This window comes from Convolutriloba macropyga, chromosome 2 (genome assembly GCF_964194025.1).
Source record: "Convolutriloba macropyga chromosome 2, txConMacr16.3, whole genome shotgun sequence".
NCBI classification, from domain to species: Eukaryota; Metazoa; Xenacoelomorpha; order Acoela; family Convolutidae; genus Convolutriloba; species Convolutriloba macropyga.
In genome coordinates, this window is record NC_134469.1 from 29,252,249 (window position 1) to 29,279,165 (window position 26,917).

The 26,917-nt window shown below is 36.6% G+C and overlaps 1 protein-coding gene across 1 annotated transcript in view; it reads left to right on the forward strand.

The window, feature by feature from the left end:
* LOC142358608 (uncharacterized) overlaps nt 1–8,378 on the forward strand; it is a 591,411-nt gene extending 583,033 nt beyond the window's left edge. The window contains exons 28-29 of the mRNA XM_075410050.1: nt 1,016–1,279; nt 7,279–8,378. Coding sequence (XP_075266165.1) covers nt 1,016–1,279; nt 7,279–7,894 — 880 coding nt within the window. The 3' untranslated portion in view covers nt 7,895–8,378. The remainder of the gene's footprint in view (nt 1–1,015; nt 1,280–7,278) is intronic.
* The last annotated feature ends 18,539 nt before the right edge of the window (nt 8,379–26,917 follow it).

Genomic DNA, 26,917 nt, shown 5'->3' on the forward strand with positions numbered 1-26,917 from the left:
TTCGAATATGAATTTTGTGATCTTCTCCGTTTGTGCCCCCAGCCTTGTGCGCCCCCCAGTTACAGAGCACGTGCCATTACATAGTAAGTCATTATGTAAAAAATATTGCACGTGCATCTGAAGGGTGCAAGTAATATGCGCCCACTAAGCTGAGGGGGCACAAACGGAAAATATCCTAATTTTAAAAAGCCCTATTAGGGCTTTCTCCTTATAGAGCTTATGTGTCTCATTAAAATAACAGTCCAAAGCTAACCCAAAAAGTCTAGTGGTCTATTAAAGGACTGGTGGTCGATGTGTCTATCTAGTCTCTTTAGTTGTTTCAATTCATGGAAGACCACAAGCGTCTATCCCGGCTATTTTCGGCAATCTGCCGGCTATGGTTTCTTCCGTCAGTAATTTTCTCAACTTTTTATTTTTGGGAATTCTCAATTGCTGAGAACTGCTTGTGTTTCGCCCCTGGCGTGAATAAAATTTAAAACTTCCATAGTCGTTTATGTATGTGCGTCCGTTATAACTTTTTTATTTTTATCGATAACATATGATGTTAATGAATTTAATTTTCAATGAGGAAATGTGGTGCTGTAATGATTAATTTGTGACCGATTAATCCGATTTTTTGTCCGACCGATTTTTCCTCCGACCGATTTTTTGTCCGACCGATTTGACTTTTTGTCCTCAAAAACGTGATACAGGTAGCGCCCAGTGGGCATTAAGTGCTCTTAGAGCCCTTCAGCACTCTAGTCTCCAAGGATGCCATTCGCAGAAACTGTTTTGAGACTTATACTTACGGTTCTTAGAAATTGATCCCACACCCCACCCACCGCCTCCACATCAGTCCCCTCAATCCACTTTTGCACCCCCGCTGCGGTGCACCCCGCTGCGCTCACCTTCAATTAATCTAAAGCTAGCCTCGCTAAACCGTGGCTAGCTACTGACGAAGGCAACCACTCGTCATGCATTTGAGAGCAATTCGCTCGACGTTAGTCGGTTATGTTTTATGTTTTTTGTAATGTAGGTTCAAGGGAGCAGTGCGTAGTGTGATGGCAGTGTGGAGAATGAGGCAATTAGTGGTCAAGTGGAAGCATATATGTAACCCTACAGTGCCCAAGCACATTCCCCCTGTTCATCTGATGGGTGGGGGAGGCAATGGAAGTAGCCATGGTCACCATCACCGCCTGAATGGTCTTCACAGCGACAGTTGCTCTTCTGTATCCAATTTAGATGACAACATTCAATCTCACTCCAAGACAAGAACGGAGAATAGCAACAGCTCACACAGGTACTTGAGTTCAGTTAGCACAAGAGACTGGCATAAGTTACTGCTGAGGACAGGAAGAGATCTTCGATTTCAGGTTCTTTGTCTTGTTTTTGGTTGCTGTTACTTTGGCATTCATAGGCGCTCTGGCGTGACAGCCGAGAGTTAGGGTGTGATTGGCACGCCAATTATCTCGATCCCCTACATCCGTTCGATCCCCTACATCCGTGAAGCTGTGTGTGCGAGGATGAGCTCTTACTAAACCATAGTTTCAAGTTCACCATAGCCTGAACAACCTTGACTGCAATAATGGTACCCTGTGAACGTTTCAGACGCAAAAAAAAGTGGCCATAGTCACTAAAAAGAGCATTCATGCTTACAAAATGAAGAGTTTGAGATGTGGGGAATAAGAAGAAAGACAGCTGAGAACAGGCAACTTTGAATGCACTGCAGACTAAAAGCCTAATGCTGCTCTGCTGGGATTACGCAGAAACAAAATTATTATTATTAATAGCCGCACAGCGATAGCTGGGGCTATTATTGGCCTTCTCTTGGTTTTTTTACAATTCAAAGAATTTGAATTGTATTGGGGCGCTGTCTTTTTTTACGACTCGAAGAGGAGTATTGGAGAAGTCCTTTTTTTTTTTAATCAATTTTATTGGAGTGATTTTTAAAGCGGGAAATGAAACGCGTGAAAAAATTTGGAGTGGTTTTTGTGCTGAACAAAATTGAAGAGTGGAGCGAAAAGAGAGTGGTTTTTGTTCATACCGCTGTTTTTGAGAGAGCGATAAATTGATGTGTGAAAAAATTTTCTCTAAGCGAGCGAAATTTTTTTGTTCACATGCGGCTTTTTAAAACCGTTTTTTTTTTGTTATTTTTTTTTGGTTTAGAGGTCTGATTATGATATTGTGTGATGCTTAGGGTTGTTTTAATAGTGGTTCGCAAGTTTTTGGTCATTAATAAGATTTTTATACCATTTTGCTGTTGTTGCAGCTATTTTCCTGAATTTTCGGCGAATTTTAGCAATTTTTTGCGTTTTGTTTTGTTATAATGCTTTGTAATGGCTTTGAATAGACGCATGTTAGTAACTGAGATTTTAGATACCAAGTGATTACATTCTCTTAGGTTGGAAACGATTTTTTTGTTTAGAAAAATGACAATAAACTGAAAAATTTTGAATTATTTTTCTTAATTTTTTGCTGTTTTTCGTTTTTTTTTCTAAACTTGGAAAAAATTTTCAGCCTATTCGACTTTCCTATTGTTTTCGAAGTCTTCCAGTACTAAATCGCTCCAATTAACGTTTTTTGGGTCTATGTGCTCCCGTGAAATTAAAAAAAAGCTCAATTTTTTCTATGATTTTTTTTCAATTTTTTTTAAATGCCCTTTGTGTTCTTCAATTTTTTATAGCATTTGGGGATGCCTATAGTCCAAATTAGTTGTCCTTGATGCGTGTTGATGATTTTGATTTCAGTTTGGAATCATTTTGTTAAAGATAATTGAGTAAATTTTATGAAGAGTTCCGCAAATTTTCGTGTTTTTTTTGGAATTTTTGCTGAGTTCTTCTGATTGTCTGCTTTTTGCTAGTTTTTAGTGGTCTAGCTTTTGATAGGAGCTTTTTTAGAGGTTTTGTTGAAATATATTTAGTGCACTTTTCGATGACAAATATCACTAACTTTTCTTAAACACTAACTTTTTTTCTATTTTTTTCGTTCTTCGTTTTTACTCATATAAATAAACAATGATTTGGATTGGTGGACACTTGACCAGATGTAGTAATAAAAGTTTTTTGAAATAATGATTTGATTTCAGCATAATGGTAGTTGATTCATTATTTGTGGCCAATTTTTTTTTTGTTTCTTTACAGAAAATATTTTTGGTTTTTTTTTTCATTTCCTTTCTTTTACCTTCGTTTATTCTACTTGAAATCTGTGTTTGGTTTTTGTTTCAAATAGCAGTGATTCAGCAAAATTAAACTAAACCAATTTCACGGGTTTTCGCCAAAAGTTGTTTTTAATTTTGCAACTCATTGTAAAATTTTTATCACGTGCTTTATGGTCTTTTCTGGTCAGTTATTTTTTCATTGTTCTTCTTTTTTTGTTTTAAAGTGACAAGTGTTATTCAGTAGGATAAGCATTATGTTAGTTATTGTGGTCAATCAGTAGACTAGGTTTTATGTTTGTTAGGGGCGTTCGTTTTTTCCTTCGAGTCGTTTCCGGAATTCTTCCGGCTATGTTTTTTTTAAGATCTGTTCACACATTTTCATGATTTTTGAAGTCAAATTGGAGTAGTGATTTTGGTCACGCCGAAACAGGAAATGGAGCGAAAAAGCGAGTGGTTTTGCGGCGTGAATTTTCTTCGCTCTAATTTTAAAGTAGAGTGAGAAAACGGCGTTTGAACAAAAATTCGGTTTCTCGGTAGTGGTTTTTTGTTCACTTGCGGCAATTTCACTTTGATTTTTACTGTTTTTTTTTTCAATTTTTTGGATCGGATTTTTTTCTAAATGGTTTTTCCAATCCATTCATAGTCCGTTCTAGGTCTAGTTTTCTGTTTAGTCAATGAAAATTCTTTGAATTGTACGTCAGGACTTGTCCTGCTATGTTTTTTTTATTTCGTCGTCATGATTTTTGTTACGACCATATGACGTCACAGCCACTTTTTGTTCATTCGTTCATGCAATTTCAACTGAATTGCATGTGTGACGTCATTTTTCGCTCTTATTGGAGCGAGTTTTTTTGTTCATGCGCGTGATTAAATTTTTGGTCACACTTGACTTACCTCACTCTCAAAAATGACTTCCTCACTTTGAAATTGACTTTTATTTACTTTAATTCAAAGAGTTAAGGTCAAATGGGTGTGTGTCACTCTAAATGAAGGTTATTTGAGATCAGCTAATAGAGGCAGCAATAAGTTATAAAGATTTTAAATCAAAATATAACAGATCAGCCATCAATGAATAGACGAATTTTTTTGGTCCGTCTTTTTTTTCACTGTTTTTCTTAGACTGCCGATCTACGAACAGGCAACTTTGAATGCACTGCTGACTAAAAGTCTAATGCTGCTCTGCTGGGATTACGCAGAAACAAAATTATTATTATTAATTTTATTGTTCCGACCCTACTTGTGGGGGAAGGAACTATATACTCAAATGGGTTTTTTTTTGTTCCGTGAATTTTGGCCGACCGATATATTAATCGTAGAGAAATGTGCGTGGTATCATTAAAAAGCTCGTTCAGCGTAGAATTCGAAATTAAAAAGATTTTTATAGCTGCGAAGCTGTAAGCTGAGCGTAGCTATATTGCGGTGCTCTTGGTTTTTTTTTTGTTTCGTCGTCTGACGCTCTTTTTTCGTTTTACATTTGTTCACACAGCAAAGCTGAAAAAGTCAAATTTTCTGAATGACTTCTTCCTCTCACTAACGGCATTTGCGCTTGTGACGTCATTTCTCACTCGCTTTAGCGAAAGTTTTTAGGTTATTTGCGTGATTAGATTTTGATCATACTTGACTTACCTCACTCAATAAAATGACTTCTGCACTTTAAAACTTAAGTTTAAATTGAATTTGTTTAAGGTCAAAGGAACTCATATGTGCAGTAAAGGTCCCTGATAAGAGGCTTCTGTGGAATGAATTTTAACAAGTTTTATTAATTTATCGCTGAATGTTTTTAGCCTAGTTTTTTGAGCGGCGTCGATTTTTTTTTCAATTTAGATCTGTATCTGTTTCTATCTCTATTATATGGCACGCAAGTCTATTCTTTCGTAGCTATTCCGGCAATCTGCCGGCTATGTTTTTGAATATCGTTTTTTTTTCGAGGAGTTATCGAGGTTTAAAGTTTCATGTGAACACTGGATATTTGGTTCACTTTTGTTCACTTTTACCGTAATTTTCGTTCGAATTAACGTTTTTTCTACCAAAAATTTAATTCAAAACTAGATTTCACGCAAAAAAGTAAATCAATTTTAGGTTTTTAATAGACAAAAGGAGATAATAAAGACTAGTTCTAGTCTTAGAGGGAAGTTTAATATATAAAAAATATTCGAATTAGGTTTGGGAGCTCTTTTTTTAGAAAATTTTGCAATTTTTTTTTATTTTTTCAAGTCACCTAGAGACTACTAGACACTTTTAATATCGAAGTTCCATTAATGACAAACCTCTTTTACGATCAAATGAAGCCCAATGAACAAAAAATTTGTTTCGAAGGGATCGCTCATGTTTTTTTTTGGACTCGTATCTCAAATTTCGTAATTTCAAATGAAATTTTGATTTATTTTTTGAGGTTTTACTTAAGTTTTATAATCCTTTGGCATAAACTTGTTGACTAAAGGTGCAATAGATTTGCTAATGAGCATTAAGTGAACCTATCTAGTGCTGTGAGTGGACAGCTAATGGCTGTTAAGACTTTGAAAATAAATTTTCGAAATTTTAAAATTAGTAAATCAGAAACTTATTTTTGTGAACTGTAAGTTCGTCTCAGTAAAAACAGGATTGAACTCCTTCATACCACTGCAACATAAGTTAATCTTATTGGCGGCTTTATCAAATAACTATTGGTTATACGTCTTCAATGCCACAAGATTTCAAATTTTTTAAAAAATTTTTTGGACATTTCGTTTTATTGGTTCATTTTGAAATCTTATCACGTCATCCTAATATTGATGGCTACATCTTCCTTCAGTGAAGACGTTCAAAGGATCATAGATAAAACTTTCTGAGAAAAAATAATATGGTTTAAATGGCTTCAACACTTTCTTCTCCCATTTTTCTAAAGAAATTTTGGTTTTTGTCTGTATTTGTTGTTTTTTTCATAGTCATAAGACATATTGGGATGTCTTATTGATTACCTAGGCATCATAAACATCCTTGTATTCACATCGTGGCATAGTTGAGCGTATTCATTGATTTCCTATGAAAGCTTTTGAGTTTAATGGCTGTTAAGACTTTAAAAATATTTTTTTATTTTTTTGAACATAAATCAATCTTAAGCTTATTTTCGTGGATTGTAAGTCAGTCTCTGTAAGGACAGAACTGCTTTTTTCTACATCAGCAACAGTTTATCTAGTTAGCGGTTTTGTCTTCTAACTATTGGTTTTTTTGACTTCGGTGCACGAGTTTTCATAATTTTTATAATTTTTGGATTTTTTTAAGTAATTTTGGTTCCTTTTGAAATCGTATTACATTATCCTAATATTGATAGCTCCCATTGGCTTAGTGAAGACGTTCAATGGATCGCTGAAAAAGTTTTCAGAGAAAAAAGCTTATGGTTTAAATAGCTTCGACACTTTCTTCTCTCAATTTTCTACCGAACTTTTGGATTTTGCCTGTTTTTGTTGTTGTTTTCATAGTCAATGACTTGTTGTAATGTCTTATTGATAAATTTTGAATGACAAACATCCTAGTCGTCACATCATCTAGGCATAATTTAGCGTATTAAATGCCTTCCGTTGAAAGCTGTAGAATTTTTTGACTTTGATACTATGGGTTTTCTCAAAAATTTCGTGGTTTTGATGCATTTTTCTTTGCCATACGACTTATTGTGATGAGTTATTGATGTCACATGAATGAAACCTATGATTGCTATTTCATCGAGGCAGAATTTAGTGTGTTTAATTAACTTAAAATGTAGCATTTTTTTAAAATTCAAACATCTATTTTTGTTATCTCTTCATTTGGTTGACAATTAAGTCAAAAATGTAGATGAGCTCGGGTCGGAACATCATGTGCAAACGCACATTAACGAGCCGCCTTGTTATTATTATTATTATGAAAACCTATCTCATGTTTTTTATGACGAAACAAAGAGTCAAGAATGACTGAAATTCTACTTTACTTTTCACAACAGCCCAACAATCTACTATCGTGGCAAATGAGCAAAGCGTACCTTGTGCATTAGAGAAATAAGTGCTGCACCGTAATATAGTAGTATATTGGCAATAGAGTATGCAATGAAGTGATATTGAAAATCTTTGAAATAAACAAAATTGTTTAGATTTTAAAAAATTTAATCTCATTTTTCTTATAACATTTAGAGTCATATGTGGAAATGGACGGCCTTGGACATTCAAACAGGGTTCAGGAACCTCAGATGCTAAGCAACATCTAGCACAGCAGCAACACTCAATGGCGGAGTCACTGGCTCTCAGCAACACTTCTCGAGCCACATACACGAAAGGAGGAGCAGTGCCTCAAAGTGCAATCAACAATAACCACAGTTCCAATCATGACCAACTGCATTCTGCCAAAGCACAACAGCCCTCTCCTGCTGGTTTTTGGGTACCAGCAACGTCCGATAGCGGAAATGAAGATCATAGTGCAACCGTCAGTCGCGCACAACGGGGTCATAAGGGTCAACAAGGGCACCTGGACAACAGAGATAAAGGAGGTCAAGGTCCCTCTGTGAAAGGGGTGAAACGGTCACCTACTGTTGGTGCGAGTGGAAGTGGTGGGCACACGAGTGAGCACAACAGAACAGGCAGTGGAGACTATGAAGACGCATTAGTCACTCGGTATAGGAACAGACTGTCACAGATGCAACACAAGTTGGCCACCATCAATTGTGAACAACTCCAGAAGGGTACAGCTCCCTCTGCCTCTATACCGCCCCTACAGTGCACCAGCAGTAAATCTTCTCCATTGCATAAGTAGCGGAAGTTGATGGAAGCACGAGTTATTCTTAAGTTAATGGATCAGAAAGTAACGACTTTCCATGCAGGACCGTCGAAGTGCACTTATGCATAAATTACAGACATATTTCTTCAGTTTATAAAGCTGCCAAATCGCAAGAATCATATCCTTTTTTTATTTAACTAAAAACTTAAAACTACTGAAGTATTTAAAGTAGCCCATGAAATTCTAAAATTACGCCTTTTCATTTCAAAGAAGTCGGCATTACTAGTTAAACTGTGCAATTTACCTGATACTTCAAATGTAATTATTTTCACTATACTTAATCGGATAAAAGTTTTCGCACGTTAGAAGTTCGTTATTTGTTTATTTAGGTAAGCAGAATTTATTTGAAGTTAATAGTTAATCGTTGTTCAAACGCAGTTTCAGATATTTTTGCATAATTATATACAATGACTGTATTATTTTAATGTTGGATTGATAATTCAAATTTTGTTGTTAACCATGTGTTGTCTTCTCGACGAGATGGGTATTCACGTTGCTTACTGCCTTTCATATTGTGTTTGCTTCGGTGACTTGTAAGAGAGCCGATTGAAAGAGCTGAAAATTTATTGAAATTATTAGTGGATAAATTTTGCAGCCAATTAAATTACCTTCTTAAATGAGACTACCAAATTCTCAACCAATCATAACCGTGTATTTGGGAAATGAAATCTTATTAATTGCTCTTGAACGTAGTTCATAGCAATTATTGTAAACGTGTGTGTCTATTTTTATGCAAAATTTTCGCTTGACAATTTTGACTTTTCGAGTGACTTTTACGCCCTTGACTTTTTGCATTTCGCGTGATCTAAAATTCCCTCTCAATCACAATTTCAAACAGCTGAACTCAATTGGCGGCAATTTAATACTAAAAGTCAACTGAAAAATGCGCCGAAACTGGTGTCATTTTTTACTTTAAATCTTAATAGTGGTATATGTTAACCTCTAATGTGGTTATTTGAAGCCCACAATAGAACTTCTTAGTCCCATTTAGGCTTCCCCCCCCCCCGATTGAAGCAGGCTGCAATTGATTAGAGCTCCCACTAGTTGTTCAAGAGCAATTCTTCCGACGTTTAGTCGGTTATGTTTATTTTCTAATAAAAGAAACTGAAAACGGGTTAAACAATTATCTCGAATTTATCGCGGGCCATGGCCATGCCTCAGCGGCCTAAAGGGACTTGATATGAAACTACCACAACCGAACATGAGACCAATTAAGTATTTTTCTTGGTAGTAAAATAACAAATAAGGGTAATTAAAGGCAAATTGTTGCATTTTGGCGTTTTTTAAATCGAGTGCAGTTTAGACCTTGGGCTCGTTATAACGTCAGCTCTTGCACGTAGCCGTGCGTTTCACCTCCGTGTCAGTGAACTTGTTGGATACAGTAAGTAGTATTTAGAGGTCATTGTATCAATTATAATCTTGTAAAAGTTAAATCGTTCTGAATGAAATCGGAATTATAGAGGACATGATTTGTATGTAACCAGGTTTTAGCTTCAAGCGTTGTTGATTGGCTTTAAAACAGTAGATTTCTCGATATGCTTCCGTCACACTAAAAATATACCCATCGTTTTGAAGGGTAAGGCGTATTTAAATGATAAGTTAGGATTGCCCAACTCATACAATTGTGACCCTTAACTGTTAAATTGAAGTTGAACTTTACTACCACACAAGCAGTTCTCAGCGACTGAGAACTCCCTGAAAAGTCGAAAAAATGCTGGAAAAAAATGAAAAGTCAACCGACTAACGTCGGGTGAAATGCTCTCGAACGACGGCTTCTCTAAGATGTGCGTTCGCACGTAATGCTCCAACCCAGCAAAATCGATCAAAATGAAATTCAAAAACAAAACTAACTATCTTAGGTAGATATCCCAATTATGGGTTTGTCAGGGTCTTGCTTAAAAATTCCTTGTGCTGTTAAATGAGCAGGTTTACCATCAACGTGAAAACTTATTTAATCGTTTGAAACAAATGACTAGCGACGGAAAAATTGCCCTCGAACGACAGATGCGAGATCAAATCTACTAAAGCATGCTTCATTCAGGTTTTACCTGTTTGTCGCGTTTTGAGGACGAGAAATTAAAAGGGTCAGACAAAAAATTCAATCGACGAAGCCCAAAAAAGGACATAGGACTAAAAAAATTGCTGCAAACAACGGTTGAGAGCATGTAAAATAGTCGAATATAGCGTAGAAAATGATGCAAAAGTTACCCTGCAGATTGCGGGAAAATATCCGGCATTATTTCCGTTAATTCGGATTAGGAATGAAAGAACAGAAAAATTGGAAAAAAATTAACTGATGTACGAATATAGCTTGCGCACGATCTTGATTTCGTTGTTAGACACACTTCAGTTACTCAATGAGAGGTTACAGGGAGTACTATCAACGCCAAAAGGCATGAGATCTTAACTAAGAGTTATGAGAACAAGGTAGTTGGCATATAAATTGATTTCGTTTTTTTGATACTGATTCTGTTCAATTTAGCTTACTTTAATAACCAACTGCTGATGATTAGCACATTGATTTGAATGAAACTCGTCTATAGAAGTCAAAGTATTTCAAACAGATTGCCAAAACGCTGCGAAATAAGGTAAAGCAAAACAAATTTTTAGTCGACGAAGTAAAAAAAATACAGTACAGGACCAGTCATGAAATACAATTCAAAGAATTGAAGCAAACGAAGTCAGCAAGATCAACTTCAGTAACAGATCAGCCTCCGATTTTTAAAAAAAACAAAACAAATACCAATACCTCAGCGAGAATAAACAAAACCACTACAAATGTTGTATATACTAAACTCATTTTAATTTACTGCAGTAAAATTCCTATACGATTTACTTAATTTAATGATGTACTTAAATTGAAGATAGATACGTTAATTACAATGGAACTTTGGCGTATCTTGGAGGAGGCTTTTATTCGAGCAAAGAATATCACATTTGATAGGTACACGCTTCTTACGACAAAACAAATAAAAAGAGAATCCGTTGAACATTTCTATGAAAACTTAAGGAATTGTCAAAAAACTGTGAACTCTGAAACCAAGAAGACACTATTAAGAGACCTTTTTATTGCAAATATGCAAGATTCTGAAATTCGGACAGAGTTATTGAAAGAAACAGTCACACCCGCCCAAGCATTATGTTTGGCAATTAATATAGATTTTCGTCAGCGAAACGAAATACTAATCTCTGACAGTCAACCTCATTTACAAGTGAATGCTGTAAAATTACAACGCCAATTTCCTAACTCGAATCAACGTCAAAATTTCAAAAACAGACTCGACCGGCAAATCAAATTTGTCGAAATTGTGACATCACTTGGTCCGTTAATCATAATGATAAATGTATTGCAAAAGGTAAAACCTGCATCAATTGTGGCCTTAAAAACCACTTTGCTCATGTATGCCGTCAACCAAAGTTCACCTCTACAAAAACTGGCCGCCCCAATGTGAACTCAATTGACGATAATACAACCGACATTTTTGTTAATGCTGTTTCAAATATTAACTATAACCCAGAATGCGAATTCGATTATGATAGCTCAGATGATAAAATAGTGGCAAGTATTGCAAGCAACTCTTCAAATTGAACCGAAAAACACGATTCTACAAATTGGAAACACAAAAGTGGGCTTCCTAATTGACTCTGGAAGTGTCTAGTATCCTAAACAAATCACTTGCGACAGCAATCCTGAACACCTCATCTCTTGCATGATGGTTGAAAACCACACCTTCAAAAAATTTCAAAACTTTTGCCAATGAGCCAATTCCTGTAATTGACATGATGCAAACCGCCGTGGAAAGCAATGGTTGTCGATTTGAGGATGCTGAATTTGTTCTAGTTGAAGACGGCCTAAAACCATTCATTGGCGGAGATCTGTTTGATGCGATCGGCATATCAGTTACGCAAACTCAAAACAGAATTGACGAAAATGATCAACAATATCAATAAACAGTGCCCACTCAAAACTAAAGTAGCAAATCAGTTTCCAAATCATATTTCACTTATTGAAAGAACTAAAGTACATATTGTCAAATCAAAACATCACAGACATTTTCAACCGAAACATCAAAATGTAGAAGAGTGCCTATCAATATACAAGACACAATTAGCACCGAAATGAAAAAAATACTTTAAAAAGGACATATAAAAAAAACTTAGTAACTGTTTAGATCAATAATTTATTTCACTTATTGTTATTACAGTCAAAGGGGACCAAACAATAAAATTATCCCTTGATTCAAAAATTCTTAACAAATTTATTCAAAAAAACAAATACCAAAAGCCCAATATTGAAACATTAATTGATTCTATATTAAAAATAATCACAGATTACAAAACGGAACCATCTAAGAAAATTTTATTTTCTACCATTGATCTTAAATATGCCTGTAGTCAGCTAAATTGTCACCCTGATACCGCAAAACAGTGCAAATTTAATATTGTACGTGGTGAACTTATAACGTCAGCTCTTGCACGTAGCCGTGCGTTTCACTTCCGTGTCAGTGAACTTGTTGGATACAGTAAGTAGTATTTAGAGGTCATTGTATCAATTATAATCTTGTAAAAGTTAAATCGTTCTGAATGAAATCGGAATTATAGAGGACATGATTTGTATGTAACCAGGTTTTAGCTTCAAGCTTTGTTGATTGGCTTTAAAACAGTAGATTTCTCGATACGCTTCCATCACACTAAAAATGTACCCATCGTTTTGAAGGGTAAGGCGTATTTAAATGATAAGTTAGGATTGCCCAACTCATACAATTGTGACCCTTAACTGTTAAATTGAAGTTGAACTTTACTACCACACAAGCAGTTCTCAGCGACTGAGAACTCCCTGAAAAGTCGAAAAAATGCTGGAAAAAAATGAAAAGTCAACCGACTAACGTCGGGTGAAATGCTCTCGAACGACGGCTTCTCTAAGATGTGCGTTCGCACGTAATGCTCCAACCCAGCAAAATCGATCAAAATGAAATTCAAAAACAAAACTAACTATCTTAGGTAGATATCCCAATTATGGGTTTGTCAGGGTCTTGCTTAAAAATTCCTTGTGCTGTTAAATGAGCAGGTTTACCATCAACGTGAAAACTTATTTAATCGTTTGAAACAAATGACTAGCGACGGAAAAATTGCCCTCGAACGACAGATGCGAGATCAAATCTACTAAAGCATGCTTCATTCAGGTTTTACCTGTTTGTCGCGTTTTGAGGACGAGAAATTAAAAGGGTCAGACAAAGAATTCAATCGACGAAGCCCAAAAAAGGACATAGGACTAAAAAAATTGCTGCAAACAACGGTTGAGAGCATGTAAAATAGTCGAATATAGCGTAGAAAATGATGCAAAAGTTACCCTGCAGATTGCGGGAAAATATCCGGCATTATTTCCGTTAATTCGGATTAGGAATGAAAGAACAGAAAAATTGGAAAAAAATTAACTGATGTACGAATATAGCTTTGGCACGATCTTGATTTCGTTGTTAGACACACTTCAGTTACTCAATGAGAGGTTACAGGGAGTACTATCAACGCCAAAAGGCATGAGATCTTAACTAAGAGTTATGAGAACAAGGTAGTTGGCATATAAATTGATTTCGTTTTTTTGATACTGATTCTGTTCAATTTAGCTTACTTTAATAACCAACTGCTGATGATTAGCACATTGATTTGAATGAAACTCGTCTATAGAAGTCAAAGTATTTCAAACAGATTGCCAAAACGCTGCGAAATAAGGTAAAGCAAAACAAATTTTTAGTCGACGAAGTAAAAAAAATACAGTACAGGACCAGTCATGAAATACAATTCAAAGAATTGAAGCAAACGAAGTCAGCAAGATCAACTTCAGTAACAGATCAGCCTCCGATTTTAAAAAAAAAAACAAAACAAATACCAATACCTCAGCGAGAATAAACAAAACCACTATAAATGTTGTATATACTAAACTCGTTTTACTTAATTTAATGATGTACTTAAATTGAAGGACAATTTCCTTAACTATAGTTTATTTCAATATGTACTCTAAATTATTTATGTTTTTTCATGTATGTCTGTTGCTCTCACTCCGGCATCGGGACTTTATTCTTTCACGTGTTAAGCATCTCTTATTCTTGGAAATTCATTCTCTTTGTTTTGCCTCTCGAGTTGCCAAAATTAAGTAATTATTCTACAACTCTATTTACTATCAAGTCTAGCAGACAAGTTTATTATAGGCACTTGGCCAGGTGAATCCTATAACAACTTTTTTGTAAAGTGCTGAGCGAATTAACTAAACTGAAAGATGAACGTTGATTCGAATCACAAGTACAGTACACAAAACAGATAGATAGTGTACGACATGGCGCAGATACTCTGCTCCATCAGAACGCAAAGGACTAGCCAGAAATGCTCAGTTAAAGACGAATTTGGTAAATCGCTTTCAACGCCACTCAGAACTCGGGATCATGTGTGATGATAATCCTCGAAACCAAGCAGATCAAAAAACCGTCTCTGTGTTATACCATAGCCTTGGGACAGAACGATGGAGAATTATTTCAGCCGCAACCCGCACCTCAAAATAGATACGTTAATTACAATGGAACTTTGGCGTATCTTGGAGGAGGCTTTTATTCGAGCAAAGAATATCACATTTGATAGGTACACGCTTCTTACGACAAAACAAATAAAAAGAGAATCCGTTGAACATTTCTATGAAAACTTAAGGAATTGTCAAAAAACTGTGAACTCTGAAACCAAGAAGACACTATTAAGAGACCTTTTTATTGCAAATATGCAAGATTCTGAAATTCGGACAGAGTTATTGAAAGAAACAGTCACACCCGCCCAAGCATTATGTTTGGCAATTAATATAGATTTTGGTCAGCGAAACGAAATACTAATCTCTAACAGTCAACCTCATTTACAAGTGAATGCTGTAAAATTACAACGCCAATTTCCTAACTCGAATCAACGTCAAAATTTCAAAAACAGACTCGACCGGCAAATCAAATTTGTCGAAATTGTGACATCACTTGGTCCGTTAATCATAATGATAAATGTATTGCAAAAGGTAAAACCTGCATCAATTGTGGCCTTAAAAACCACTTTGCTCATGTATGCCGTCAACCAAAGTTCACCTCTACAAAAACTGGCCGCCCCAATGTGAACTCAATTGACGATAATACAACCGACATTTTTGTTAATGCTGTTTCAAATATTAACTATAACCCAGAATGCGAATTCGATTATGATAGCTCAGATGATAAAATAGTGGCAAGTATTGCAAGCAACTCTTCAAATTGAACCGAAAAACACGATTCTACAAATTGGAAACACAAAAGTGGGCTTCCTAATTGACTCTGGAAGTGTCTAGTATCCTAAACAAATCACTTGCGACAGCAATCCTGAACACCTCATCTCTTGCATGATGGTTGAAAACCACACCTTCAAAAAATTTCAAAACTTTTGCCAATGAGCCAATTCCTGTAATTGACATGATGCAAACCGCCGTGGAAAGCAATGGTTGTCGATTTGAGGATGCTGAATTTGTTCTAGTTGAAGACGGCCTAAAACCATTCATTGGCGGAGATCTGTTTGATGCGATCGGCATATCAGTTACGCAAACTCAAAACAGAATTGACGAAAATGATCAACAATATCAATAAACAGTGCCCACTCAAAACTAAAGTAGCAAATCAGTTTCCAAATCATATTTCACTTATTGAAAGAACTAAAGTACATATTGTCAAATCAAAACATCACAGACATTTTCAACCGAAACATCAAAATGTAGAAGAGTGCCTATCAATATACAAGACACAATTAGCACCGAAATGAAAAAAATACTTTAAAAAGGACATATAAAAAAAACTTAGTAACTGTTTAGATCAATAATTTATTTCACTCATTGTTATTACAGTCAAAGGGGACCAAACAATAAAATTATCCCTTGATTCAAAAATTCTTAACAAATTTATTCAAAAAAACAAATACCAAAAGCCCAATATTGAAACAATAATTGATTCTATATTAAAAATAATCACAGATTACAATACGGAACCATCTAAGAAAATTTTATTTTCTACCATTGATCTTAAATATGCCTGTAGTCAGCTAAATTGTCACCCTGATACCGCAAAACAGTGCAACTTTAATATTGTACGTGGTGAAGTGACCGGCACGTATCGGTTCAAAACTGGTTTTTATGAACTCACCGACATGCCTGCCGAGTTGCAAAAAGCCATGGATTACATCCTCATAGGCCTGACAAATACTTTTTTTCCATGGCGACATACTAATTGTAAGCAAAGGTTCCGAAGAAGATCATTTTCAATTAGTCACAAATTTAAGAAACTAGATGCTGATAACCTTCGTATAATTTTTCCAAAATGTCATTTTGTCAAACAAGAAAATTCATGGTTAGGTTACAGCATAACCCAATCAGGTATCTCCCCTCTCAAAGCTAAAACCTCCGCAATTCTTGCACTTAAACTACCTAATACACTTAAAAAATTTGGTTCTTTCCACGGTTACGTACGTTGTATCAGTAAATTTACTCCCAACCTAGCTGAACTATGCCAACCCCTAAGACCATTAGGTCGAAAATCAACTAAGTATACTTGGACCAAAAACATACTTTTCATTTTAATGCTATTAAAACTCGCACCGCGAATCATTATGAAACACACACACTAAAACCCGCAAATCGAAACACCTGTCAAATCTGATGCCTCCAGCTCCGGCCTCGGAGCAGCCTTTGAACAACTGACAGTTAATGACTGGAAACCAAAATCATTTGCTTAGAGATTCTTAATAGTAATGAGAAACGGTGTAGTATTAATGAGTTGGAATTACTCGGAGTTGTTTGGTCCATTGAAAATTTTGAAAATTATCTAACTGAACATTGGCCTAGTATATTATATCTTCCGCAGCCCATATCAACCAACAAAAAGTATTTCAAAATTTGTTGAAGAATTTTTAGCCGCTACTTTATCAATTATACAATCGGTTGCTAAACTACAACAAAATAAAAAAATATTTCCGCCATTCATCTCAATAAATTCAATTTAGACAATTTATCTGATGCGCAAATTCACATTACACACAAACCTAATCACTATAATAAAATATTAAACATCGATCCTGCATAGCTCGAATATTTAACTCAAAATTTGATTTTACCCGCAAAGCGAATCACCACTCATAAAATGTCTCTTATGTATCCTTCTTCTAATTAATACATTAATCTCGCCTCACAAGTACAATTGTGTCAAAATACTGTAGAACTCGCCCAGCGAAATACTAGTTTCGAACTACCAACATCTAACCACTCTAATTTAAATAAAAATTACGCATCGCGAGTACGCTTAACTTAAAATAAAGTAGCATTTGCCAAGCAAAATTCTAGTCAAAATATAAAGGCACAATACTCTTACCACAAATACCAATTTTGCGTTTCCCACTCCATTACAATCAGATAACACGCCACTCGCAGCGCGTGCTACAAAAACTATTCACTCTACACTAACAACAAGCCCTCAAATACAAAATTTTACGTCGCCCAATCTAACTCTACAAATCAGTCGGACAATTGTTAAATTCAATTTCAAAAACAACAACAATTAGTCAACTCTAAACAATGAAAGGTAAATATTTGTCTGAAATCTCATTCTGAACTTTGCCCCAAGTATCCTTTACAGCGCACATTAAACCCAATACGCCCCGCCAATCACCATCAAAAGCACCCCTCTGATAGACAGCCCTTAACTCCTGCCCTTCGAAAAATTCGTAGTAAGTTTTGAAAAAAAACTTAATTGCTTATTTGACGAGCAAAGACGCAGTGCTCAAAGAAGTGAGCGATTGTATCAAACAGGCAGACGAAGACATGTTAAAAGAATTAAAACCCTATCTCCATAGCTCTTGGCGTGACCTCCACGTTAGTAGTGGTTGTGTGTGCATGGACAAGATGCTGGCAACCCCCAACGCACTAAAGTAAACTCTCAACGAGGATTTACATGCCAGTCACCCGGGCAGCTGAGGAATGGTTTTTATGGCAAAGCGTTGCTTGCGGCCATTCATGAACGGCGACCTCCTTCTCCGTTCAATAAAGTGTAAATCCTGCACCGCGGGTAAAAACCTTAAATCAGTTATACCTGCTAAGCAATGTCAATCTCATAAACCATGTATAGTCCCTAGTCAAGAAATATATAGATTTCGCAGTCCCTATTAATTATGGGAATGAACATGAAATTTATATTTTAATATGTATCCACAGATTTTCTTAATACCCATCCGCTGAAATTTTTGAATTTGCAAACGCTTCAAATGTATTAAAATTTCTAGAAAAAACCTTATTGGTAACCAAGTAAAAAACATTTGTATTAAAAAAAATATATTATATTACTATATTAACTGAATTCCAGCCCCAACAAATGACCACTGGGCACTTGGTTTAGTAGAAAGACTTATTAGAACTATAAAACAACGATTTGCATGTATTAAATAAGCAAAGAATCGCCATTATTAAACAAGCAAAGAAATTCCTTCGCCATTAAAGCCGCACTTAAAACAATATTCTACCGGCTTTGCATAGGTAAACATAAAATTACTGGGATTTCGCAGTTCGAATCTCACTTTGGTCGGCATGATAAAACTCCGCTTAGCAAAATTAGCACAACACCTAAACATTCTGATTTAAGCTATAGTAAAATCTTCAACCACTATTTAGACGAGGAAACGGTAACACCCAATGAACTCCTTCCCGAAGAACACTGGGGAACATACCGCAGCGATGAGGAACTGGAGCGGAACTTGTGTATGGTCACACTAGACGCTCAATCGAGAGAAAGAAACTCCACAGACAACAAATCCCAATTCTTCGCTCTGCAAAAATCTGCCGTGCAATTCCGTTGAAGGAATCTGCAGTTCAAATTAACTTGGCGAGGAAACGCCACCCCAACAAAAGATCTAAGAAAAACTGAGACGGACTATACGAGGTACTGGACCCTGGATCTGTAGTACAGAAGACATCAAAATACCTCAGTGATCCGAGAACCAGGAAAATGTAACGTGAAAACCACGTAACGGTGCGCAATAGTGATAAAGCCAAATTCGGTTGAAAGAAAGACATGTGATGAAAGAAAGACGAAACTACAAGATTATATCAATAGTCGAGGCCCCTGTCTCCTCAAGAAAACCACAGAAGCAAAAATATTGAGCCATACCAAAGAGTTCAGAAGAATCCAAAAAGAAGACAGAGAGATGAAACACAGCAAGCGAGATACTGAAAGCTGAGTCTCATCAACAAAATCGAACATTGCTCGCGCTATGCGAGTTCCCTTGCCAAAAGTCACGGCCAATCTCGCCCAAAAATCTTTGTTCTCTACTTCAACGGTTATCACAGCCCCACCAACTAATGCTACTCAAGAGTTGCCGCCTATTTCTCGGTAATTGCAAATCCCTTCAACATTAGCTCCTCGAAAGGCTCTACAACAAGTATTACCAAAAACTGGCAAACGAAGAAGAAAGAGCCCTAAATACTATAGACTCAATCAAGATGATTCCTCTGGCGAAACCACAAGTTCGTGTCCTCCAAATTGGCTGCAACCCAGACGGAAGTGTCGAGCAGGTGATATCGAATCAATTCAAACTTCAGTTGTAAAATCCATCATCGACACCTTTTGCAAACGAACAGGCAAACTGGCAAATGAACAGAATCCACCGATTATTACAGCCCTACCAGTTAAAACTAGTCAAGAATTGCCCCCTATTTCTCACGAATTGCAAATCCCTTCAACCTTATCTCCTCGAGAGGCTCTACAACAAGTATTACCAAAACTTGGTTAACAAACAAGAAAGAGCCCCAAATACTATGGATCAGATAAAGATGATTCGTCTGGTGAATCCATAAATTTGTGTTTTTCAAATTGGTTGCAACCCAGACGGAAGCGTCGAGCAGGTTACATCCAATTAATTCAACTTTTATTTGTACAATCCATCATCGACACCGCCGCGCAAGTTGAACCCATACAAAATTCTTATCCTTCACCAGTCATTGGTATAGTATCTCGCACAGACCCACGAATTCGGCCTGCAGATCACAGTCCCGATGATAATTTAGTTATTGATGAGAAAAATGTCGTCATGGAAGAAATTTTGCGAAATTAAACTTCATCTAATTTAGTAATTATCACTAGTTAACGTATCCAGTAAATATATTGTTATATGTTATGTAACCCGTGAATAAGTAATAACATGTTATCAATATTGTTATTTAAAATTTTCAACAGTGCGTTTTTAATTTAGTCAAAAAAGGGAAATGCTGTACATAATAAACTTCATTTTATTTTAGTGTATTAAAATTCCTTTACGATGTACTTGATTTAATGATGTAGTTAATTTGAAAGACAATTAGAGTAAGTCAAGTTTAGTTCAATATGTACCCTAAGTTATTTACATGTATGTCTGTTGCTCTCACTCCCGCATCGGGTTTTTTATTCACGTATTAAGCATCTCTTATTCTTAGAGATTTATTGTCTGGAGTTTAGTTGCCAAATTTAAGTAATTTATCTACAACTGTATTTACTATCACGTCTAGCAGACAAGTTTAATTTAGGCAATTTGCCAGGTGAACCCTATAACAACTTTGTGTAAAGCGTACGCGCGTTGATCCGAATCACTTGTACAGTACACAAAAGAGATGGTGTACGACAACGAAAATTGAAAGACAAATCAAATTTATTTAATTTCCTTTTGAAAAAGTGTTATTGAATTTTAATTCCCCACAAAGTTTACCTCAGAAGACTTTTGAGCAACGAAACAAATTAAATTTGAAAACGCATATGCAATTTGAGGGGGGGGGGGGTGAAGTGGGAGTGGGGAGCGGGTGTGTTGGTGAAGTGTGGGTTCAAATTCTCGAAACCACCTTCACACCATGAATTTTTGTCTCCAAAATTTTCGTTGAATTGCATGCTTAGAGTCTAGAAGGCTCAAAGGCTCTAAGATCTAAGAGACTTTAATGCCCTCCGGGCACTACCTGTTTGTCCCCTTTTTGTAGAGGAAAAGTAAAATGGGTCAAGCGAAAAATCAAATGAGTCAAGTTGTTTTTAGACAAAAAAATTGGTCAAGCGAAAACTCTCATAAAAAAGAAGAGCATACAAAGGACATACAACTGCTACAAACTTCGTTTGAGAGCAATTAAACAAGAAGAAGACGAAAACGTGCAAAATGTTTATAAAAAATTACTTTCATGTCATGGAGACAAATAGTTTAAAAATCAATGAAAAACCATTGCTTGCCTTCTGAGGGGTTGCTACAAGTACAACTATGCATTGTTAGAACAAGAAGTATTGCCTTTAAAATTATTCGTACGTTTTCTCCATTTTGTATTGCGCCGTGTATTGGTTTCTTCATTTTATTTTTTAACCGCAGATTATACCCTTGTTCAATAAATTCTTTATGATCTAAATTTTCTTCAGTGTCTCTATCTCCTACTTTAGAATCACATACAAGATATATATATATATATATATATATATATATATATATATATTTATATATATCGTTATATATATATATCGTTATCTAATATAGCATAGTTACCATGAATTTGATCAAACTGAATTATGCCGAATTTATGTTTGATTTTGTTTAGGTTAGAATTTGTATTAACATCGTCCTGTACACGTTCAATGCAGTGCACTGAACTATTCAGTGTAATATAACCATTGTTGTATCTTCGCGTGCTATAAAATTAAGGTCAGTTGCTGTACGTCCTGCACACATTTTATTGATATCAGAAGGTCTTCCTTTTGAAAATGGTCTATCATTTGCATTAGATCTGAATTTATCTCCCGTTACATCAAAAATAAACAAGTAAAATCAAACATCAAAAATAAAATCATATATATATATATATATATATATATAATATAGCTTATGTATTTAATCGTGATTATCAATATCTTGATATTATTAAAGACGATAAACACAATTTCCTTCGTTTTTTGTACAAAATCATATTTTTTTTTCTATAAAACCATATATAATTATCAAAACCATGATACTATTAAGGAGGATAAACAATTTTCTTCATTTTTTGTATAACTTTTCCATTAATTATACTTGTGGTGTTATGTCTAAAAAATATATATTTCCACACATGAAGTCTGAAAACTTGTGTTTATTATGACCAAATCTAAATCTATGAAGATTTGGTTTTGTTTCTTAAACCTAAAGAGTGAGATTTGTTTAAGTACTTTACACATACTGCAAGTTGTTTATAGAATTGTGTCATATTTCATTTTCAAATGATTAATAAAAATTTACCTTTTATTTGTTCCTTAGATATATGTCATGTGTGTTCTGTTTTTACGCACTTGACACAACAATTTTTCCATGTTTATTGAGGCTGAGCTTTTACAACATGCTTAGGAAAATGCATCAGCATAAAAAACTGACATAGGGAAAACACTTTTGTATTATTTGCCTATTAGTCATCGTAAGAGTCCCAGTTTTAGTTATAATTTCTAGTACAGTCATAGTCACGTGAGGTGGAGAAAAAGGGGGAAATAACACTAGCAACGTATACAGACTCAACAGCATTAGCAACAACACAGCGCAAAAGCAGCCGCAGATAACGGCTTTCTTCATATAACCCGGCAAAATATTGCAACAATACACTGACTTGAACACTAAATAACGTGTTACTGTGTCTTGCTTTTAAATTTTTCTTGAGCAGTAAATTGTTACTTTGTCTTGTATTGAAAGTTATTCTTAAGCAGTATGTTATTTGTTACTGTGTCTTTTATCTACGAATTATTGGAGCTGCAATTCAACTGTTACGAACCCCAGCTTCTGGTTTCTCAAATCCTGAGTACAAAAGCCAAAACCAACATTAGTTTAAGTTTAAATATTTTTGCAAAAACAGGTCTTAGATATATATCTTTGTCTTCGATTGTTTTTCTGTCGGATTGAACTGGTATACATAAAGAGATCCCGTATTTTGTGATCCGTAGAAAATCCAGTCCGATTTGATATTGAAAAAGATTAGCAAATAGTTACGAACTGAATTGCAATGCAACGGTAGGAACATAGTGGATATACAGAACAAAAGCAAACAGCAAAGACAAAATATCCGGACAGATTTTGGAACCACTCAGCACGAACTGGGCGGTGTAAAACTTTCCTCATTGCAACCGATTGGGAGAGCAGCTTTCACCATGTTTTTTTACGGTTCTCGCATACTTTTTGGGAAAAAAATTTTATGATAGGAACTTTACCTTTAAAAAGTGGCGTTCAGTATTAAAACTGGAACCAATGTTACAGCACAAAATGATGCTTACGATTGTCAGGTATTTGATGATGATGATGGAAATTAACGTGAGTACTGACAAACAGCAAAGACAAAATATCGGCACAGATTTTGGAATCACTCAGAACGAACTGGGTGGTGTGAAACTGTACTCATCGCAACCGATTGGGAGAGCAGCCGTTACATTTGGTCCGCCGACCCGGACAGTGGAATACAAACGGCTGTCAAGTTTATTGAAGAAGTTACACAGATAAATTCTTTGTACCTCTACGCCATTAATTGATTCATTGTCGACTGATCAAAATCTTTGTCTCTCAGAAAGGAATGGCAACACAAGCCACAGGACACTGAACGCCGTTACACAAAACGGACAATCAAACAATGAAGATCTAGAGAACGGTTAGGAAACATCTTTGCGAAAAGAAGGATTGGAGAAAAATGAGTGATTTCAAAATAGAATTCGAAACATAATTGCGACTCGAAAGAGCACAGTTTGATAGAAAGAAACTTGATCTGGAAATGCAGACGAAAGAATTAGAGATGCAGCTTCAGCTTCGGGATATGGAGCGAGAGCGAGAGCGCATATTGCAAATTGTTATAATATCGATCAAACTATAGTCTTAAACATAGCGAGAATTAGGAAGAAAGTTTAACTTACCAGATTAGAAAGACAAAAGCAAATTGATTTTAATCAGAGAATTTATAAAAATGAATCGTCAAGAAGTGGTCCTTAGAATCAATATTCGGTTCAAATTGGTGAATCTAGATAACTAATATTAGAGTGAGATTATTTGATGTAAAATCTTACCTGCATGTATTATGATTATGATATCTCCGGAAGTGTGAATGAATTCTTAGAAAAGCGCAAATGCAAACCATATTGGGTAACCCTTGCGACCCCCACTATAAACCATGGCGCTAAGATTAGTTTCGTATCTTGACTTTCTCGCAATGATAATGGGTATATATACAGCTGATTTTTGATTCCTTTTTCATCCCCAAAATCAAATCACCATCTTGATCTAATTATCAGATCTCTCCTGTAAATCTCTAAATTCTACTGTAAAATATCATTCTTGTTATTCTCTCATTTTGAGAAATTAATTTTTCTACCTAGTTAAAAACGCTTTTTATTCCGCTTGCAAAAACCCATAACCCAACAGGTTATGAGCCCAGCAATTTTCTTAGTCTTAAAACTAATTTCTAGACCAGAACTAATCTAGTGTTGACAGTCAGAATCCTTTTCTGCTTAGTACTTTTTCTTTTCACAACTGTTTTGCCTGCTCAAACTACGATGGATCAACAGACTGTGAAGCTGCTGACCTACACAGGAAAGGCACAGGACTTTCCAATCTGGAGCACATAATTTGTGGCAATGATGCAGACGAAGGGACTCTACAAATCACTACTTGGGACAGAGGAGCAACCCAACGAGCCGGCATCACTAGCCAATGGGGCGAGCAAAGATGAAAAGGAGAAACACAAGGTGCTGAAGGATGCACATGAGAAGGAAGTTGCAGACATCAACGAGAAACGGAACGATGTGTGGTGCCATCTGGCACTTACTCTAGATGCAACAACCCTCATGCTGATGAGACATGACTGTGTGGGAGATGACGGCATCGGAGATAGAGAAAAGGCTTGGAAGCTTTTGCAAGAGAGATTTCAGAGTGTGGAGACGCCGACAGTGGTGACTTTGGTGGCACAGCTTGCGCGACTGCAGCTCGAGTATGCTGAGGATTTGGATAGCTTCTCCATCAGAGGACAGGAGTTACTCACAAGGCTATGAAAAGCAGTCTCAGAGACCCTCTTCAACGCCTTGGTCCTCAATGGTCTGCCAATGAGGTATGAAAGTTTTGTTATACAGGAAAGCTTTAACCCGGCAACGAACTTCACAGAGTTGAAGAAAAGGCTGCAGAACTTCCATGAGAAGACAGCACAGAGGAAGAAGGGACAAAGTTGTTCAGTGGCACTAGCAGTGATGCGTGACTTCAAGAAGGGACCCAGGAAAGGAAACTGTTTTGTGTGTGGGATCGCTGGACACATTGCCAAGGAATGCAGGAGGAAGGAGACAGCACAATGCAGCAAGTGTGGTGAGAAAGGTCACCTAAACAGGGCATGCAAGAGACAAAGAGATGGAGGCAAACAGAAGTCAGTGGCAATGGGTCCAACATTGGCTTCACCAGACGAGGAGTACTGGGCAGCTCTTACCCAGTGGAAGACAGCAGGCATGCTAGTGGAAAGTGGTTGTACAGATCACATAGTGAAGAACATCGATGCGTTCCAGGACTTTGTGACCATTCAACCAGTGGTCAAAAATCAAAAACGGAGAGGCTTCCAGAGTGGTGGGCAGAGAATGTGTGAGGATCAGCATACCCTCAAACAAAAGGGAAATCCAATGCGACCTCAAAAATGTTTCGTGTGTGCCGGACTATTCTTCAAACCTCCTATCAGTCTCAATATGCACGGAGTGGGGACATAGCTTCACTTTCGAGAAAAGAAACAGCTGCATGAAACTCCAGAAGGGAACATGGGTAAAACTTACACAAGAAAATAATTTGTTTTACTTACCCTGCAGTGTTCTAGAATTCAAGATGAGTTCCAACAGCGTGAAACTTGACAGTGCAAGGAATTGGCACAGGCGATTGGGTCATTTGAATCAAGCGGATGTGGTCAGGAATGCACCAGCGACAGTGGGGGAACTTGATGATGTATGCAATGTGTGTGCATTGGCCAAGATCACAAAGACTCCAGTACCAAGAGTGGCAGAGACGCAAGTAGAAGAGAAGCTGGAGAGGGTGTTCACAGACGTGATGGGACCTTTCAGAATAGATTCACTGTCAGGGTTCCGGTTCTGCATTTTGTTTGCAGACTAGTACACGAAGTTTGTGTTTGTGGACTTGCTTAAGGCAAAGAGTGAAGCACTGGCCAGCCTGTTCTCAGTGTGGGACGCCCAAGAAGCTGAGGCAAGACATTGCGAAGTAATTTCTCTCAGAGCAATTCAAGACATACTGCTTCGATGCAGGCATTCTACAGGAGAAGACCATACCAGAGACGCCACACCAGAATGGGTTAGCTGAGAGGTGCGACAGCACTTTGCCAAGGAATGCAGGAGGAGGGAGGCAGCACAATGCAGCAAGTGTGGTGAGAAAGGTTACCTAGACAGGGCATGCAAAAGACAAAGAGATGGAGGCAAACAGGAGTATGTGGCAATGGGTCCAACATTGGCTTCACCAGACGAAGAGCACTGGGCAGCTCTTACCCAGTGTAAGACAGCAGGCATGCTAGTCGACAGTGATTGTACAGATCACATAGTGTAGAACATTGATGCGTTCCTGGACTTTGTGCCCATTCAAACAGTGGTCAGAAATCCCAATGGAGAGGCTTCCGTAGTGGTGGGCAGAGAATATATGAGGATCAGCATACCCTCAAACAAAGGAGAATTCCAATGCGACCTCAAAAATGTTTTGTGTGTGCTGGACTATTCTTCAAACCTCCTATCAGTCTCAATATGCACGGAGTGGGGACATAGCTTCACTTTCGAGAAAGAAAACAGCTGCATGAAACTCCAGAAGGGAACTCGGGTGAAACTAACAAAAGAAAATAATTTGTTTTAGTTAACCTGCAGCTTTCTAGAATTCAAGATGAGTTCTAACAGCGTGAAACTTGACAGTGCAAGGAAGTGACACAGGCGATTGGTTCATTTGAATCAAGCG